This window comes from Pogoniulus pusillus, chromosome 7, assembly GCF_015220805.1.
Source record: "Pogoniulus pusillus isolate bPogPus1 chromosome 7, bPogPus1.pri, whole genome shotgun sequence".
NCBI classification, from domain to species: domain Eukaryota; kingdom Metazoa; phylum Chordata; class Aves; order Piciformes; family Lybiidae; genus Pogoniulus; species Pogoniulus pusillus.
The window spans coordinates 8,178,231-8,197,620 of NC_087270.1; the positions used below are offsets into that span (position 1 = coordinate 8,178,231).

Here is a 19,390-nt window from a genome sequence, read left to right on the forward strand (position 1 = left end):
AAGGATCAGGAATTCACACAAGAACAGAGTTTTAAGTTATTTGTTGATTATTTCTGTGATAGTCATTCTGAAATAAAGTTCATTGTTTGTTTGGTGTGCTGTTGCCTGCACTAGTGAATACTGGTGATGATGAGATTACAAGCTGAGCAGAATGCTGTACTTTGGGTCATCCTTTTGTCATTTTCTGCCTTATATCTAGTAAAAGTCTCAATGAGAGCAGAGATGGCCAAAATTTTAATTCAGATAAAAGAAACCTGTATCATCCTCTTGAAATAATGTAGGGCACCATCTTCTAAGTATTTCTCTATGTAATTACATTTACCTTCAACTCATATTTTTTATATGCTGGAGACTGATAAACATTCAAGAAGTCACTAAGCACAATAATCATATAAAATGAACAGTCTGAGATTGAATGCAAATGCTATAACTATATTTTTTTTTTTCCATGGGCTGGGGGTAATAATATATATGACATTTAGTGATTCTATCTTGGATGTCTACCATTTAGGTCAAAACTGATGCTTTTTATAGTTGTAGGCATTTCCACAGGATGATTTATCTCATCCTCAAACAAAAAAAAATCTATTTACTTAGAAATTAGAATAAAGTAATCCTGTATTATTTCCATTAGCTATAAAAGATTAGCCCAAGTTGTGCTCATTAACACAGTGCTGGGATGTCTAACTTCCAAATGTCACAAGTCACAGGAGGTGAATTCTGCCCTTTGAACACTGAGACAGGAACACTCTGCTATAAATGTGTGTAGGCTCACATATATATACACATATATTTATGTATATACAAAATCTCTATGAAGCTAATAAATGAAATACTGCTTACTGAAGTTAAGATGAAAAAAAAAAACCCACAACATTCCAAGTATTAAAATTTGGGTACCCACAATATGTATCCTTCTTTGCTTACAACTGATATTAAATCAATCAAGTCATATAACTGACCGTCCAAGTGAAATGCAATATTGCCAATAGCCCATGGGCCTTTACATGTGATGATGGACATTTCATACCATGAGACTACTATGGTCACTTTGAAGTTAGTTGTACTTCCATATGAATGAAACAAAGACACAGCAGACTGTTAAAGTGTAAATGTTTCTACATTGCCTTAATGTGCTTTGTTACTTCCAGATACTGCAGAACTTGTGCGCAATGTGATATTGTCACAGTGTCTGAGACAAGTCCTTAATTCAGTTTCACATCTACATGGATAAGTTGACCCATTAGTTCATGTTACTTATTCTTTGGTGCCTAACTACATTTAGTAACCTGCTTCATAGGAACTAGGAGTATTTACAAACAGTCATGGTCCAGTCAGAAGCAAATCATCTCCAATAGCAAAGCTTTGGTGAATATCTGCATGGGGAGTTTTGGAGAGAACAGCCTATTTTTCTTGCTCAAATTATCACCTAGGGCACCCACAGTATACTGTAAAATGTGCTGGGCATATCTATATAGCTTTATAGAGGGAGACTAAACATGGTAGTGTAGGGCTCCTTATGAGTAATGTGTTCTGCAGCTGTGCTGAGCTCCACGTAGCTCAGTTTGTTTTGCAACTGTTTTGGGTAGATCTACATGCACTAAAAATAGAGGGAAAAACTGAAGTATATGTAGAAATGAGATGAAATTAAACCATTTCAAAACAGTTTTCAAACCAGCCTGAAGGTTTTTTTTGTTCTATTCCTGCAGCAATTTTATCAGTCTTGACTCCATCCCACTATTCATTTTGCTAAGTTAGACCCTTGAAAACGTTATTAAAGCATCTGCAAAGTCCAGGGAGAAAGGGTTTATTTCTTGTGGTCACCTACAGTTCACACTTCACACTGATCTGTGGATTTATCTTTAGATTCATTTTGCAAAACAGTCATATTTTAAAACTGCTGATGAACATAAAGAGATGAAATATGGGAAAGCACAGCTGCAGGTAAATAAGTTCATATGTTATTTCCTTGATTTGCATGAATTGGGGCATGTATAAGCATACAAAAGCTCTCCATTGAAGAGTGCTTTTCTGCATAATTACCTTGATATCATACAAATGAAAGGGTTTGATATAAATACTGGAAAGTGCAACCAGTGTCAAAATTGTGGTTTAATAGGTTTTGGTTTAATATATGTGTTAAGGTTGCACAATCACACATACCACTTTGAGATGCTGTGTTTTGTTCACTTGATATTCACTTAGCACATTCATACATGCCGAAGCTTTGTCATGCTTTAACAGCCACTGGATGGAACCAGCTGCTTTTTGTCTAGGTTCCAAAGTTGATTTGATTGGTACTAAATAGACCTAAATGATGCTTAAGACATCAATGTCATTCCTCCTCAATTTCCATCTTTTTTCTCTGGAAATATACTGAGATTTGAGGCTGGAGTATTAGCAGAGTGCCTGGTACCATTAACACACCAGCAAAGTTCATTGAGCTATGCCATAAACCAGGTATGGAAATAAGAGTAGGAGGAAATGGAGTGTTGGATGCACACTTACTAACTGTGAACAGAGCCTCTGCCTCACCTTCTAAGCCACAAGAGATCTTTCCTGCACTGAACACCCAACTGCATCTGATTGAGAGCTTTCAAATCTTCCACATCCCCACCGGAACCCCTTTTGTCTGCATGAGTACAAATTGCTCCAGGTCTGTTAACTTGTGCAAACTCTCCCAGTCTCCGTGGGACAGTGAGGCAAATTTGAAAGTGCCACCATATCACAGGATAAATTGGAATTAGCAAGAAACAGCACAGCAGGGAAGACAGAAAAGGTGTAACAACCTCTGCACATACAAACCCAGGCAATAGCTCTGTGTTACAAGCAGAGAATTTCATTACAACCAGAGATTCTCACCATGCTTATTGCACTGATAGCAGAAACCACAACTGCTTTGCAATCTGCAGGCTAAGTCATGCCTTCCAGTTTTGTCTCAGAGGCTTTTTTTCTCCTTGGAATTTCTACAACTTCATTTCTCTCTTTGTTTCATCAAGTAATAATGGCAGGGTGTAGTGGCAATGTACAGCTGTGCTTGGCACAATTGTACCTCCTAAGTTGTTTGGGTTTTAAAAGCACCATTAAAAATAATCATTACTTTGTGTTGATTTGAACCTCTCATTTTCAATTAACATTTTCCAAGCAGTACAAGTCACCCCTGCCATGGCAAAGCTGTTAGGAGCACATCTGACACAACTTGATCTGGCAGGCCAGGCTATAATTTTGTGCAGTGAACAAATAAATCAATAAACTGTGATAGCCTTTCTGTGACAGGCACAGTTCAGACATCAGCAGGAGGAGGCACAAAGGAAGCACAGAGTGCAGCAATAAGATAAAAGGGGTTGGAAAGTCTTCTGCAACCCTGATGTCTTCTGCTACCAGCTCTTCCCCTTTGTGCTGCAGCACATTTTGTTTTCACCTACCTGCTGCCTGTTTTTTGACTAAATTCCTTTCTTTCCCCCCTTCCCATTCTTCAGATTCATCTTTAGGTTTAAAATATGACTGGCTCCCAATCTCTGCTGCAGAAATCACCATCATTGCTTATTCTCACTCTGTCGGGTCCCCTCTGCCTTTGGATGGATAGCAAACAGCAGGAGTGTATGTGACCTGTCAAGCTGTGAGACTTTCATATTTGCAGTATCTCATGTTGTAGGAAGATTGACTTTTTTCCCCACTCTTTCTCTGTCTAGCACAACAACATCAGAGAAATACTAAAGAAAAGAGAGAAGGAGACTGTTCTTGTTTTTCCTGGCTCTTGGCTTTTGGCCACAAAGTCTCTGCTCAGATTGAGTTCATCTGTTCCTCTGGGCTAGTCCCAGAGCAGCCGAGGTGAATACTACAATCTCCTAAGGACAGGAAGGATGACATACTTGGGAACCACTTGTAACAATCACTTCAAATCAGTCAGATTAAGCTGCTTCTAGCTCAGTCATGCACCTAAGGTCACCATAGTTCTATTAGTTTCACTGGGAGCACATGTGGATTTACATCAGCATGGAATGTATTGAACATGTTTTATTGTTTATTTTTGACACCACAGCGTTTTGGGTGAGCTTTAAAAATCAGTACACCAAATGTAAACCAGAGCCACTGGACACAAATCCATCTTCAGCAGCATTTCCTCCCCACTGCTGAATAAAGTATTCTATTTTTATGCTAAAGGATTCCTTCAACATCTTCCTTGTAGTTCCCAACAGAACACATTGTTAGTATTCTAATATGATATGATTTAACCTTCACTATCTTCATTAGAAGTACAAAACCTGTCCCTTTTTAAACATCTTTTTTCCACAGATCATTTAATTTACTAGCATTGTGCAACACAGATGCTGTTATTTTCCCATAGGGACAAAGAACTATTAGGAAATAAGCATGCACCAAGAGTACCTTGGGTTTGATGGTGTCGTGGTGAGGAGGCAGGGGAAAAGGCTGTGGTGAAGTCAGCTCTCTGGGTCTTGATGGCAGTGTGCCGGGTGACTTGTTTGAGACAGGAGATCTGCACTTTGCCACCGGTGAGGTGGGAGATTGCCCAGGTCTTGGGGAGGAGGAATTAGACCTGTAATTTATGTCCATCAATGAAGAATGAAGCTGATAGGAAGTAATATTATCAGACTGTGGGACTGGAGGAGTAGAATGAGGCCGTGAGAGAGACCACGGCTTTGAGGCACTTGAATGAGTAGGAGAGATCTCCTGGACAGATGCTCGAGGTAAGTTTGATTTAGGTCTAGAAGCTGAGTGCAAAAGACTTTGGGAAGATGAGTATTTTTCTAGAGCTGGAGGGAAAGCACCTCTAGGAGTGGCAGAAGCAAGCAAAGGATATGACTGGCAGGTAAATATGGGTGAGTAAGTGTGTACTCTCTGAGACTTCTGCGGTACCCCAGACCTGGAGGCAGCATACCGCAGTGCCTCTGGAGGAGGAGAGGCTGGGTGGGCAAGGGAAGAGGAAGCTGCAACACAAGGAGGTGGCAGTCTAGACTGCAAACCTGGAGAGGAAACCGATTTTCTGTGGGAGGTTTGGGGGGATGACAGAGGACTTAGGGAGTCTGGTGAAAGGGTTCCAACAGGAAAGTGTGTTTTAGGAGAAAGGGATCTTGCCGGAGGGGTAGGGTGAATCTGGGAGGTTAAAGGCAGATGCTGAGCCCATCCTGAATGCAAATATTCCTCTCTGCTAGGAGAATCTGGCCTTATAGGAGGGCTCGAAACAGATTTCTTGGGAGTTGGGGGAGTTGTTTTGGACTTTTGATCTATTGTGAGTGTGGAGGAACCAAGAGAGCTTGGAGAGAGTGTGGGACAAGAAGCAGGAGAAAGCAGTCTTCTCTGCTGAGAAGAACCTGATCTCAAAATAGCAGTTAAGAGGGTCAGTCTGGTTGGCAGAGGGGATCTGACTCCTGACTTTGTTAAATTTCCTTTAGATGACCTTTGTGTGCAAGGTTCATTTATACTACATATTGTTGAAGAGGAGCCAAAAAGAGAGGGTGGAGACAAAGGTTTGGGGCTGGGAGATAATGAATGTGTTACTATATGTACAGGGATGGGAATTGAAGTGCTCAAGGTTTTGGAAGAACTGTGGAGCAAAGACTGAGCTGAAGATCCTTGGATTTCAGCTGACCATGGAGAAATACTTGGGGTCTTTGCTGGAACAGAGGATGTGGTGTGGTCTCCTATTCTGCAAACACTGCCAGGGGTATAGAAACTTGGTGTTTGTGTGTTATCATACAGTTGAGGAGTGGAGGAACAAGTGTTTGATGCAGAAGACAATATTTTAGGCATGGAGGTAGGTGAACTATGGGAAGCAGACAGGAAGTAGAGAGATGAATCTTGCTTAGAAAACCCAGTTGCTGACTGCCAGTTGTTACGGGAGTCTTCCAGCGAAGAGGCTTGATTCAGATTAGCCATGGCACCACACGCTACTTTCTGATTAGTTGGAGAAATTAAGTGGACAGCAGGTGGTTTAGAGGAAAGATGACCAGAGATGGAAAGAGTAGAAATTAACTGGAGAAAAAAGAAAAACAGAAATGTTAATAGAAGTGGAACCTTTAGGCACACCACATTTCAGTCCTGTGGTCATGCATACAGTGTTTCCATTAGTACTACTCCGTGGGTTAAAAGCACAGAGCTGCCTTCAACTCAGAGATAAGGCTCTCGGAGGAGATGACTGAGTGTGGGCAAGCTATGTGTTATTTTATCTTGATGACACCTCAGTTTTGTTGACATAAACAAGGGTCAAAGCTACTGTATTTTTCACCTGCAGTAAACCACAAGACAGCTGTGCCTCCCCCCCTGTCCAGAACCACGTGAGGCCATTGCATTATGGAAATGCAGCAGAAAGAGAGAAAACTGCAATATTGTCCCATCTCATTCCTTGTTAGTTCAGTGAAAGTAGCCTTTCTGTAAATGAGATTCGAGTACTCATTTTCTCATTCAGTAAACACCTCCTGCAGCACTGCGATATTAGAACAAGAAATTTGCTCAGAACTACTTAAATCAGACATCCAGTTTGTTTCTCACTTTTCCTGTCATTCACAGAGCTGTGCACTTGACAGTTTGCAGGCATATAGGAGCCCTTATCCCCTTTTCCAAAGCCTTACAATACACTAATAAAACAGTAATGGGCTCTTTCATGAGTGCCTTTTTTATCTTAGGTCACTTCTAATTAGGATTTGTCAAAACTAATTAGAGCATACAAGCACATTGCCAACCTTTTATACAGCTTTATGCTTCTAAAGAAAGAAATTCTCCTACAATCTTTTTAGGTGATTATGATGCTGAAATTAAAAAGTGGGGTATGTACAATGTGAAGAAAACATATCAGTAGGAAATAGAGAGCTAAATCAACTGTAAAACCAAAAGGGGACAAATTATCACCTAACTTTCGACTGAGCAATTTGAAAGCAGGAAAATTGAGATTCTGATCCTTACAAACTTCACATAAAAGCTGTAAAGCAGCTATTTAGCTGCTGATTGATGCCCCGAAGAGATTATGCAGATCTACAGGAGACATTTATACCAGTCAGTTTCTACATACATGACTTGCACATGGCTGGGGCTTAGCTTGTGAATTATAATTTTTAATACAAATATCTTCCCCATAAGAGAGATTAATATTAGGGTGATTATGGTTGTTAGTATGTAACGTAGCATCTATACATCACAAAACAGAGATAGGAACTAATCAAATGCATTTTAAGTGCGAGCGAATGCTGGAAGAAGTTCTCATAGAAGAGCAACTTAATAAGAAAGATTTATAAGCAGCTAGAAAAATGCTCATGGTAGCAGATGATAAATATGTTCCTGAAAGTATGACAGAGATGTTCTGCAGTAGTATTCTCCCAATCTGAGCAGCACTGAATATTCACATGCTGAAGTAATCAAGTAATAACTCAATCTTCCAAAACCATTTTGCCGTTGTCTCATTGTGTTACCTACATCTACAAATGGTTACTCTCATATTTACAGGCTCAGAGAATCATAAACTAAGATGGTTGAAAGTGACTTCTTGAGGTCCTCTAGTCCAATCTCCTGCCCAAAGTAGGACTCTCACCAACACCTGTGGGTCAGGTCAGCAATGGCTGCTTCTCACCAAGTCTCTACAGCCATAGTGGAGTTGGCTCCAGAACAACCTGGGAGACCTGTGTAACACTGCCCAGTGAGGAAGCTTTTGCAGATGTCCAGCTAAGATCTCCCATGCTTCATTTTGAAGCCATTGCTGTCTTGCCTGTCACTGCAGAGAAGAATTTGGCTCTGTTTTTTCTGTAATTGCCCTTCAAGTAGCTATGAACTGATTCTAGACACCTCTTTGGCTGCCTCTTGGTGGGAATCAATGAAGCCAAGCTCCCTCGGCTTCATCTCACATCCATTCTAGATACCTTTATAGCTTTGTTCTAGACTTTCATTCCCTTCTTCACATCTCTCTTTAATATGGTGATGTGTAGCCACCAAACTGATCATGGTTTTACAGGTGCAGCCTCACCAGTAGGTGAGATATAACTTCCCTGAAATGGTGAAATTTGGGTTGCCTTTTTGTTTGTTTGATTTTGTTCAGTTTCTCAACAGGTTTGCACTTCTGTGCTTGTACTGGAGTGGATGAAGTAGGTTTGTGTTCCTTCCTCTTAGGAGGTCTTCAGATTCACATTTCCTAAAAACATGAGAAGTTGAATTGGTGGCAAGGTAACATCAGCACAAAAGGATCAAGGAACTTGAGGAAAATCTTGTTGCCCTGGTGACCCTGGAAATATCAGAGGTCATAGTCTTGGTATTGAACCTTGCTCAGGAGACCTCCAGCATGTTTGAAACTGCAGAGCTGAGCTGTGCACAAGGCAAGCAATCTTTCTGTTGAGATCATATTGTTTTGGATGGGTACAATCAAAATAGTTACTCATACCTGCAAGAACTAGAGAGATGTGCTAGCCAAAGAAGAAAAGGGAAAGACTGAGACAAGCTGAAAGCCCAAAAGGCAAAAATCATGTTTGAGGGAGGACCTGGTCCTGGAGCAGGTTAACCATGCTTTGATCTCAGTAGAAACAAAACAATATTTTTTGCACCAAACCTCCTACTTGAGAACTACAAAACCAGAAAAATCACTGAAGACTGTGGAAAATTTTGCAAAGTTTCTGGAGTCAACACAGTAAAGCTGAGATGAGGCTGAATGAATACAATGGCATTCAGAATGCTCTGGTTCCTCCCAACAAGGAAGGCACATTCTTCCCAGCAAGGGCTTGAGTTTATGGGGACTTTTGACTGATATTTCTGGAAAAGGCAAACCAGATGACATACACTGGACAGAGGAGCATCAACTGTCTTTAGCTAAAAAGCCTTCTGGATATTGATCCCTCATAGTGAGTAAAGAAGTTTATCCAAGCTAAGTTCATGACCCAGCATTTAAGTGAGTAGACATTTGCCTCATCCCAAAGGGTAAAATCCCAAGGCCAGGAGTCAGGTTACATTTTTCTTGCATGGTTAGACTCTTTAAAACAAAAAAAAAAAAATAAATAAGAGCAAAAATAAAATCAAACATAAGATATTAGCAAAAAGTTCCAAGTATGACCAGAATAACTCATTATTTTTTTCCAGACTTTGAATATAATGTAGCATTTTCCAACATTAGTCAGGGCCTTGTGCCTCAAAGGAAAACAGAAGCTTCCATTTTTTTTCCCAATGCTTTTCTCTTTCACTTTCATTTAAACAAAGTCAGAAATGAATCAAGCTGCAAGAGTCCTCCAGTTCAGTTAGACTGAACCCATGTACAACACAATGATTCGTGATACTGGTTCTTGTTTTTCTCACCTCTGACAGGAAATCCATAGTCTAATTAAGCTTTTAAATGAACGTAATATTATGTGTAATGACTTGTAAGTGGGACAAGATACTGCCCTTATAATGCAAGAACTGGCAAACTGGCAGTTTGGAGCCCTATGCAAGCAGCGGCTGAAGCAAAAGCTGGAGAAGGTGAGTCGAGGCAGTTTGCAGAGGTAAAAGCTACCCAGTTTGAAGAGGTAAAAGCTACCCAGTTGGCAGAGGTAAAAGCTATCCAGTTTGCAGAGGTAAAAGCTACCCAGTTTGCAGAGGTAAAAGCTACCCAGTTTGCAGAAGGTAAAAGCTATCCAGCTTGCAGAGGTAAAAGCTACCCAGTTTGCAGAGGTAAAAGCTACCCAGTTTGCAGAGGTAAAAGCTACCCAGTTTGCAGAGGTAAAAGCTACCCAGTTTGCAGAGGTAAAAGCTACCCAGTTTGTAAAGGTAAAAGCTACCCAGTTGGCAGAAGGTAAAAGCTATCCAGCTTGCTCTTGATGTGCCTGAGCAAGAGTATTGGCCCATGCTTTACCTCTATACTGATTCGTGGATGGTGGCTAATGCTCTATGGGGTTGGCTAAAGGACTGGAAAAGAAATAACTGGCAATGGAAAAGAAAGCCAATTTGGGCTGCTGACTTATGGCAGGACATTGCTACCCATCTAGAGAAAACCCCTGCAGGAGTACGACACACAGACACTCACATGCCCAAGAGTAAAGCTGCCGAGGAACATCAACACAACCATCAGGCAGATTTGGCTGCCAAGGTGTTTCAAGCCAATGTAAATTGTAGCTTGGATTATGAAGTAACCTTGTTGTGAGTTTATAAAGAGATAGCAGAATTACGGGATAGAATAACAATCTTATAGTGCCCAGAAGATTTTTTTTAACCACATAGTCTCAACTTAGAATCATAGAATCAACCAGGTGGGGAAGAGACCTCCAAGATCATCCAGTCCAACCTAGCACCCAGCCCTAGCCAGTCAACTAGACCATGGTACTAAGTGCCTCAGACAGGCTTTGCTTCAACACCTCCAGGGATGGTGACTCCACCACCTCCCTGGGCAGCCCATTCCAATGCCAATCACTCTCTCTGCCAACAACTTCCTCCTAACATCCAGCCTAGACCTCCCCAGGAACAACTTCAGACTGTGCCCCCTTTTTCTGTTGCTGGTTGTCTGGCAGAAGAGACCAACCCCCACCTGGCTACAGCCTCCCTTCAGGTAGTTGTAGACAGCAATGAGGTCCCCCCGAGCCTCCTCTTCTCCAGGCTAAACAACCCCAGCTCCCTCAGCCTCTCCTCATAGGGTTTCTGTTCCAGGTCCCTCACCAGCTTTGTCGCCCTCCTGTGGACACCTTCCAGCATCTCAACATCTCTCTTGAATTGAGGAGCCCAGAACTGGACACAGCACTCAAGGTGTGGCCTGAGCAGTGCTGAGTACAGGGGAAGAATAACCTCCCTTGTCCTACTGGCCACACTGTTCCTGGTCCAGGCCAGGATGCCATTGGCTCTCTTGGCCACCTGAGCACACTGCTGGCTCATCTTCAGCCTACTCTCTACCAGTACCCCCAGGTCCCTTTCTTCCTGGCTGCTCTCCAGCCACGCTGTCCCCAGCCTGTATCAATGGCTTTATGCCTTTCCCTGGGTAAAATTCACAATTATTTCGCTGGGAGGTTCTTGGTTGAAATGAATATTTCATAAGGTTGCGAATCCCAAACCAATGTGGATTTCTTATGCACAATTCCCTCGATCAAAACCTGACACTGACTTTGATGAGGAAAAATCGAGTAGCACAAGTATTTCAACACAAACTAGGAAGCCCTACTCATTTACAGAAGCAGAGCAGCCACACTTAACTTTTTTTCAAGTATTAATGAAGAGCTGTGCTTTCAGTTGATGGTGAAGCTCAAAGAAAACCTCCAGATAAATGCATTCCATGTAAAAAAAGATGTTGCTGTTTAGCTAAAAAGAGAGCTTTGCCTTGCATAAGCACCTTTGAAAGCAGCCAGTGCTCTTTCCAAGATGAAGATATTAAGATTTCATTCAGACTGACGCACTCTGGAAATCAAACATTTCAAAGACCATTTCTTGATTCCTCCCAGTGACAATAAAATCTTACTAAATCAATAGATGCTCCCTATTCAATAGATTGTTTGTCTTTGTTAGTTCTTTATACCAGTGCAAAGTCAGTGCTAACCATCAGAATAACAGGTTTGTTTTTATTTACAGCTTCCCTCTCTAGCATAAAGAGATTCAGTGGGTGCTGAGAATTCAGAAGTCTGATGATAATGATTCAAATGATCTACAGGCTGCATTGATTCCAATGACCTTAGAGCATTCAGACTAGCTAGGAATCTAACTAACACCTTCTGATTTACTTGCTGTCACAATGAGCTGTTCTTGAAGAGAAGAACAATAGATATCTGCTCCCTCAATACCGCAAGGAGAGGCAGCAAGTCAGAAGGGCTGGGAGAACTTCTTGGAGTGCACACATTACAGGAGTGGCCAACAAAAAGAGTTAATTCACTAATTAATTGGGCAAGCTGCTCTACAAAATGACTCAGTATCCATGTCCTGAAAGCTTCAGAAAGCAAAGGTTAGTGCTAGAGTTTAAAGAGAGGTTACCTGAGGTTTCTGCAGATCAGCAGTGCTGTGGGAAAGTGCGGCACCTGGAACATGTCCATCGCCAGGAGATTTCCCTGCCCTGGTGCCAGGGGAAATGTGGGATGTGGGCAGCAGCTGAGCACTGATGGAACCATAGCCATTAGAAGGCCGATGGACGTTGCTCAAGGCAGTGGCTACTTCATCTTCATCACCAGAATCCGTAATCAGGATAAACTCAGCCTTAAAAAGGTCATTCTCCTGCATTTCTCCTTTGCTCAAGTTGCACCTCAGGGACTGGAAAGCCGTTTGGGTGCGGTCTGTATGGACAGCAAGCACACAGTCTTGTCTAGCCTCAGGCTTTAAGACCAGCTCATCAGACACTGTGTGGGACTGCAAAAGAGACAAGGAAAGTGATACAAATTAGCTTCATTTTATGTGGGTTTCTCAAAACGCCAGGCAGTTTTGAGTTGCAGCGGTGGCCAGCACCCCACTACCAGAAATGCAGGAGGCAAATGAAGGATTTAGGCATAAGCACACATCAGAAACCAACTCCCCTAAGTAGCCCCACACTTCCAGACCTCTGGTCGATGCTGAAGGAGCTGCCTCCCCAGCAACTCACAGAGCAACAGGGGACTCAGCATACTGATAGCCCAAGCCTAGGGCTGTCACGGGAAGCAAAAAGGAGAGTGCAGCCAAGCCGAATGAGCTGTCAGACCAGACTACACCAGACGTGATGGGAAGGCATTGTGACCACAGGATCCACGGAGGCAGACAATACTCCTCAGAGGAGTCTGGCAGACAAATCTGGGACAAAGCCTATACATATTAATGAAGAAACAAAGGCCTTTAAGCCAGGACAATCTCTGAAGATAGCAGACAAAGAATCTGGGGTCAGAGAGCTCCACTGTATGTTCAATCTTCTCAGCACAGACCACAATTGTTTCTGCAACTTCCACCTCCAGGATGTAATTTCTCAAGCATACTTTTGACAAGAGCAGGAGCAGCTCAAGCTGGGCATATGAGATGCACATCACCAAGTCAGTCAGTATTGAAACTGCTGGGATAAAATCGTGTTTCTCTTGAAGGAGGAATCAGGTAGAATAGAAATTCTGTGGACTGCACAGGGAAGCCTGTTGATGTGGCTCAGGTTTGAATCCTGCTTGAGGAACACAATTGCAAATTTCCACTTCACTTGCAGCATCATGAGTCCCTGGAGCTCAGTTATTGAAAATAATATTGGAACATAAAGGGGAATACAACCAGTATGACTTTGGATGTGTTGTTTTCATTATCTCATGTTGGTTGGCTTTTAAAAATACTGTTCAGGTTCTGTAAATTGTAGAAATGGCAGTAAGCTGTGCTATAAAGGCCTCAGAGCTGCCTCACCTGCCAGCAAAGCTTTGTCTGCCTACAGAGAAACACAGGGAGGCAGATGTCAGGAATGCTTGATTCTGCTTTTCCCAATCATAGAATCAACCAGGTTGGAAGAGACCTCCAAGATCATCCAGGCCAACCTAGCACCCAGCCCCATCCAGTCAACTAGACCATGGCACTAAGTGCCTCATCCAGGCTTTGCTTGAACACAAACAGGGATGGTGACTCCACCACCTCCCTGGGCAGCCCATTCCAATGCCAATCACTCTCTCTGACAACAACTTCCTCCTAACATCCAGCCTAGACTTCCCCTGGCACAGCTCGAGACTGTGTCCCCTTGTTCTGTTGCTGGTTGCCTGGCAGAAGAGACCAACCCCACCTAGCTACAACCACCCTTCAGGTAGTTGTAGACAGCAATGAGGTCCCCCCTGAGCCTCCTCTTCTCCAGGCTAAACAACCCCCCAAGGAGTTGCTTACAGCAAAACCAATAATGAGTGGCTGGGAAAGAACCTAATAAGTTAAACATCATGAAGAAAACATTCCAGTGTTTGCCTTTTCAAATGCAACTACTCTCTGCCCATATCTAACAGCTAGGAAACTGAAAATCCTGGAGCAACTTCAGGTCAAAGAGCTGTGAACTCCTGTGAAAAGTTGATGTGGAAGATGACCTAGAACAGCAGCTTCAGAAATGTTCTGGGAAAGGAAATGTTACACAACAGCAGAATCATCATAAACATTAATATTAACCTGAGGGTTGCAGTTGGCTCTCAAGCAGCATGAAATAAAGCTAGAGGCCATGAAGTTTTGTGAGGCAGGAAAGAAATAAGAAGCACTGCAGTCTGACTAAAAGAAGGAAAATCAGGAATGCTTTGATGCTGGCTTCACCAGCTTCACATCATAGGAAGTCATGGAGACAAGCTTTCCAAAACAAAAAGCAAGCTCCCACTTTGATGCATTACTACGAGGCTGTGAAAGAGACTGGCATGTTTACTGGAAGTCACAGCACTGGCATCTGCTGAAACCAGGATAAAGTGACCAGTTATTGGTCATTTTTTGGTGGCAACACTTCTTGCACACTACTCTTGCTTTCATGAAGATCAGGAAGGAATCCTCCCTTGCCTACCAAAAATATGGCCTTTCATGGCTGACAGAGGCCAGTACTGAGATAGGCAAGGTTTTCCTTCCAGCATAAACTATGGCAAAGGCAAAACAGGCTGCTGAGTAAATATCACTCTTCTCTTGTGCAACAAGTCTGCCTTTCTCAGGAGTTTGGTCATCCAAACCAAGCACAAGGCAAGAAACAGTTCCATGGAAAGAGCTGCAGTTCAGTGATGCAGTCCAGGATACAACTTTCTGTATATTCAGAAAGAGCAGAAAATCAATGCAACAGAAAAAGTCTACCTTATTTGTAATTTCTTGATTGCTCAGATCCTTTGGCTCCTCTGGAATTGTCACAAGGTACTTGGAGATATCCACAACCTCAAAATGAGTTGGAAGCCGTCCAATGGATGGTACAAATGTGAAGGTCAGTGGTTTGGTTCCAGATTCTTGAGAACTGAGCTACAAAACACAGAATTAGTTCAACTTTTTAATTGAAGTAAACATTATTTTTGCAAGAGTTGAAATGGCACTAATTAATTCATCTATCTTATGAGTCTGTTATTAACACTGGGTTTTGGGGTTTGGTTATTTTGGTCAAGTCATTGTATATTAAGGTATTTAACTGACAGGATGTTGTCTTCATTATGCTCATCAGCCATCCTATATATTGTAGTGATGATGTGGCAGAGAAGACAGGAGACAATCTCTTGAATAATTTGTTATTGTTTCAATTTCCTGTGCCAGAATCAGAGAACCACCTTCAATCAATTTCAAAGCTGTTTTTTATCTTTGTTTAACTCCACTTTGTCAAACAATGTAATGATACCACTCAATCTGGACATACTATAGCCCCTAGAGTATTTGCTTAACAACTGAAACAGAAAAAAAACCCTTTTACTCTGGGAAAAAAAAAAAAGCAAGCAGAATATGGTTACATTTCTGATGCAAACACAGCTAATTATGAACAACATCTGGGATGAGTTCTTATTCAAGGAAACAATTCTTTCTGTGTGCCATTCAGCCACATACACCAGTTAACAATGTGTCTCTCTGCTCATTCCTTTCTCCCCCACCTTACATCCTCTCTAGGACTGCGTACATGTGGCCTGGACACTGAAGAGAAGAGATCCTAAGGGAAGGCAACTCCACCTAAATGTTCAGTTTCATCACAGTGGTCTCTCATCGCTTCCATGTCCTTCACAGGAGATACTGGAGAGAAAAAAGAAGTCTACAGCATGGTAAAACTCTCAGTTGCTTTGCTAAATATCAGGGAGAAGAAGTGCAAAGGCCTTGGCAAGGTAAGGAGAAGGAACTGTTGGGAATAGCAATATTAAATGTAGGGATTCTATAGAATCCCTACATTTAATATTGCTATTCCCAACAAGGAATCATATCCCAAACCACTGAATCTGCCATGAATAACTTTCCCACTGTTTATTAGTGTAAAAAATCCTTTCTCATTGCAAACTATGGACTGTATATATATCCCCTTGTTTAATCATCTAATTAAAAGCTTATTAATTGTGGTTTTACTGAACTCTAGTATGCAGAGCCTTGAACTGTATTGAATCATAGAGGAAAAAAAAAACCCACACTCTTGCTTTGGCTCTTTTTTAACACTCTTGTTTAAAGTGAAATAAATTGGAGAGCTGTGGCTCTCATTATGCTTCTCTGCACTTTGCATCCATAAGTAAACAGCAATTATGGAACAGAGTGGTATTATGGAATGCACTCATGTGACTCAATCTTCTGGTGACTGGAAACTTAAAAAGATAGAAACAGATTTCCAGTTGGAAGAAAATCTAAGCAGCTGTCTCCTGGATGGCTTGGGTAAAACAGAAGCAATTTAGGGAAAGAACTCTCCTCTCTCAGGCACATCCAGACTAAATTTCCATGTGTGTGCCTGCAATTCTGAAAGAAGAAGGTGTTTTGATGCTTGAAAGTGAAAACATCTGACTAAATGGCAGCCATCTATGTTCTGAAATAAGGCATCAAACAAGTAGGTTGTGTCACACTGCAGTCAGAGGTGTGCACTGCAAGGGGGCAGGTTCCCCCCTCTGCTTCAGTGACCAAACTGCATGATGTTTGGCTTGAATTAGTGCCAGGAGGGCAGCTGATAACTGCTCTACCACACCAGGAGCTCTTTCATCTGAAGGACCTGAGTCTGATTATTGCTTTTGATAAAGCAGCAGCACAATTTTTAATTATTAATAGTCAGTACATTAAACACTTAGTCCTTGCTCCTGACACAACCTAGCAGAGTAACATCAGTACATAACACCCACTAGCAGGCAACTGCCAGTCCCTACAATGCAGCCAACAATGCAGCCTACACTATTTATACAGAGGAGACATGGATTTGATGGATGGACCACAGAATAGCTAAGGAACTGGCTCCCAGAAAGCTGCAGTTCATGGCTCAATGTCTGAGCAGAGATCAGTGATGAGGGGTGTTTCCAATCCAAACCAAAGATCCTTTTAAAACAAGTAAAAATAGAGTGACATCTTGTATTTTACATTTTAATTGGACAATATGAAGTAGAAGGAAGCATTACATAACCCCCCTTTTTTTCCCCATATATTCATCTTATTTACTACATTTATCTGGCTGATGCTTGTTTCCTTATAAGTCTGAAAGAAATTAACCCAGTAGACTTTTAATTACATCTATTAAAGAGTACTCTGGCATGTAGATGTAAATAATAACAAAATAACCTTAAGTTTCAAATACATACATGAAAATTCCTTGCAGTCTTTTCTCTAGATCCAGTAACAGCAGAAGGAATTCAATGGCATGCATTCCTTGCTGCTGTAATTGATGTCAACCAGTAGGGTTACAGTGGCAGAAAAATAATATATGCAACATCTATTCCAGGTAATACTAATGAAATCTGGTCTATATTATACAATCTTTACTGATCATCTGGATGAGGGAATTGAGTCCTGCATCAGTAAGTTTGCAGATGACACCAAGCTAGGGGCAGGTGTTGATCTGTTGGAAGGTAGGGGAGCCCTGCAGAGGGACCTGGACAGGCTGGATGGGTGGGCAGAGGCCAATGGGATGAGATTTAACAATGCCAAGTGCAGGGTTCTGCACTTTGGCCGCAACAACCCCAAGCAGCACTACAGGCTGGAGACAAAGTGGCTGGAGAGCAGCCAGGAAGAAAGGGACCTGGGGGTACTGGTAGAGAGTAGGCTGAAGATGAGGCAGCAGTGTGCCCAGGTGGCCAAGAGAGCCAATGGCATCCTGGCCTGCATCACGAACAGTGTGGCCAGTAGGACGAGGGAGGTTATTCTTCCCCTGTACTCAACACAGGTCAAGTCACACCTTGAGTGCTGTGTCCAGTTCTGGGCTCCTCAATTCAAGAGAGATGTTGAGGTGCTGGAATGTGCCCAGAGAAGAGCGACAAAGCTGGTGTGGGGCCTGGAGCACAAACCCTATGAGGAGAGGCTGAGGGAGCTGGGGGTGTGCAGCCTGCAGAAGAGGAGGCTCAGGGGGGACCTCATGGCTGTCTACAACTACCTGAAGGGAGGCTGTAGCCAGGTGGGGGTTGGCCTCTTCTCCCAGGCAACCAGCAACAGAACAAGGGGACACAGTCTCGAGTTGTACCAGGGCAGGTCTAGGCTGGATGTTAGGAGGAAGTTGTTGGCAGAGAGAGTGATTGGCATTGGAATGGGTTGCCCAGGGAGGTGGTGGAGTCACCATCCCTGGAGATGTTCAAGCAAAGCCTGGCTGAGGCACTTAGTGCCATGGTCTAGTTGAGTGGCTAGGGCTGGGTGCTAGGTTGGCCTGGATGATCTTGGAGGTCTCTTCCAGCCTGGTTGATTCTATGATTCTATGATTCACTCAGCTTTATTCACAATGAAATAATTATTTTTTTAAATTACCCCTCTCACATTACTTAGTCTTTTGAAAAACATAAATTACAGAGTTTAATATAAATAACATCTGAATATCTCCTGGGAGCTACAGGCTTCTGTGTAATACACTGCCACAAAAGCTTCAACAGGAGAAACTGATTCTAGATGACTTCCATGACTTCCTGTGTCATCAGTTTACAAACAGGTTTGCTGCATAATTAATACCATCCATTTACAACTGTCCAGGGGCTAGTAACTTACATTAATTACTGCTTTCATTACCACAGCTTCTACAGTCCTTACTTGTACAGCACATTTTTATTGTCTTAGTCACCTCAAGAAAACAACACTCCCATTGAATCTGACACGTGCTGCGTACGCATGCAGCATGCTGCCTATTCTGCAATTGAAATTCTGGTCCTATTATCACTGATCCCTTCCCAGGATTTCCTTCTGGAATACCGACTGCCAAAGTGAAATTCAATATGCTGGTTCCTAGTACCACTTCTCTCACTGATTAGCTAATGTAAGTAATTTTGCTAATAGAGCAACACCCTTATAAAAACCTCACTCTTTAAATACCAAGCACTTCCTTTTCAGGCTCTTTATTTATCTGTTTAAAGAGCAACAGAGGATGCATAAATAATAGAATGATAAGAAGCATGTGCATCATATTATCCAGAAACATGTTGACTGAAGTGCTGTTTTGGTCAGAGTACAAACTCACATGCCCACAATTCTTGTGTGGCAAATATAGCTCAGAGAGAGAGAGAGAGTGCAGAGCTAACAGCCCTCTGACATCCCAGACAGGGAGAGGGGCCACCCAAAAGCACACCCATGTTACATGTCCTCTCATTAATCTCCTTTTTTGTGTTTGGACTGAAGACAAATCACAAAGAGACATTGTCTCCTCCTCAAGACAGAGAAAAAAAATCTACTACAGATTTAATTATGAGTTAATAAGATATAATAATATTCATATCTTCATCTCCTGACTTAATACTGCTATCACAATAACCTAAAACTGATTCACTGTTTATTGTATCATATTAGCTCTGCCTTATCTAAAACCTTTGACAAACAGCAGCAGATGATCATCTGAACACCAGCTTCATAACTGTGAAACTTCAGGGGGAAAAAAAGCTAAATACACTCCAAAAGT

General features: G+C 42.1%; 1 protein-coding gene across 1 annotated transcript in view; it reads right to left on the reverse strand.

Moving 5' to 3' along the window:
• MLIP (muscular LMNA interacting protein) overlaps window positions 1-19,390 on the reverse strand; it is a 92,042-nt gene that overhangs the window by 32,612 nt on the left and 40,040 nt on the right. The window contains exons 3-5 of the mRNA XM_064146745.1: window positions 14,668-14,826; window positions 11,914-12,282; window positions 4,390-5,994 (exon numbers count right to left, since the gene is read on the reverse strand). Coding sequence (XP_064002815.1) covers window positions 4,390-5,994; window positions 11,914-12,282; window positions 14,668-14,826 — 2,133 coding nt within the window. The remainder of the gene's footprint in view (window positions 1-4,389; window positions 5,995-11,913; window positions 12,283-14,667; window positions 14,827-19,390) is intronic.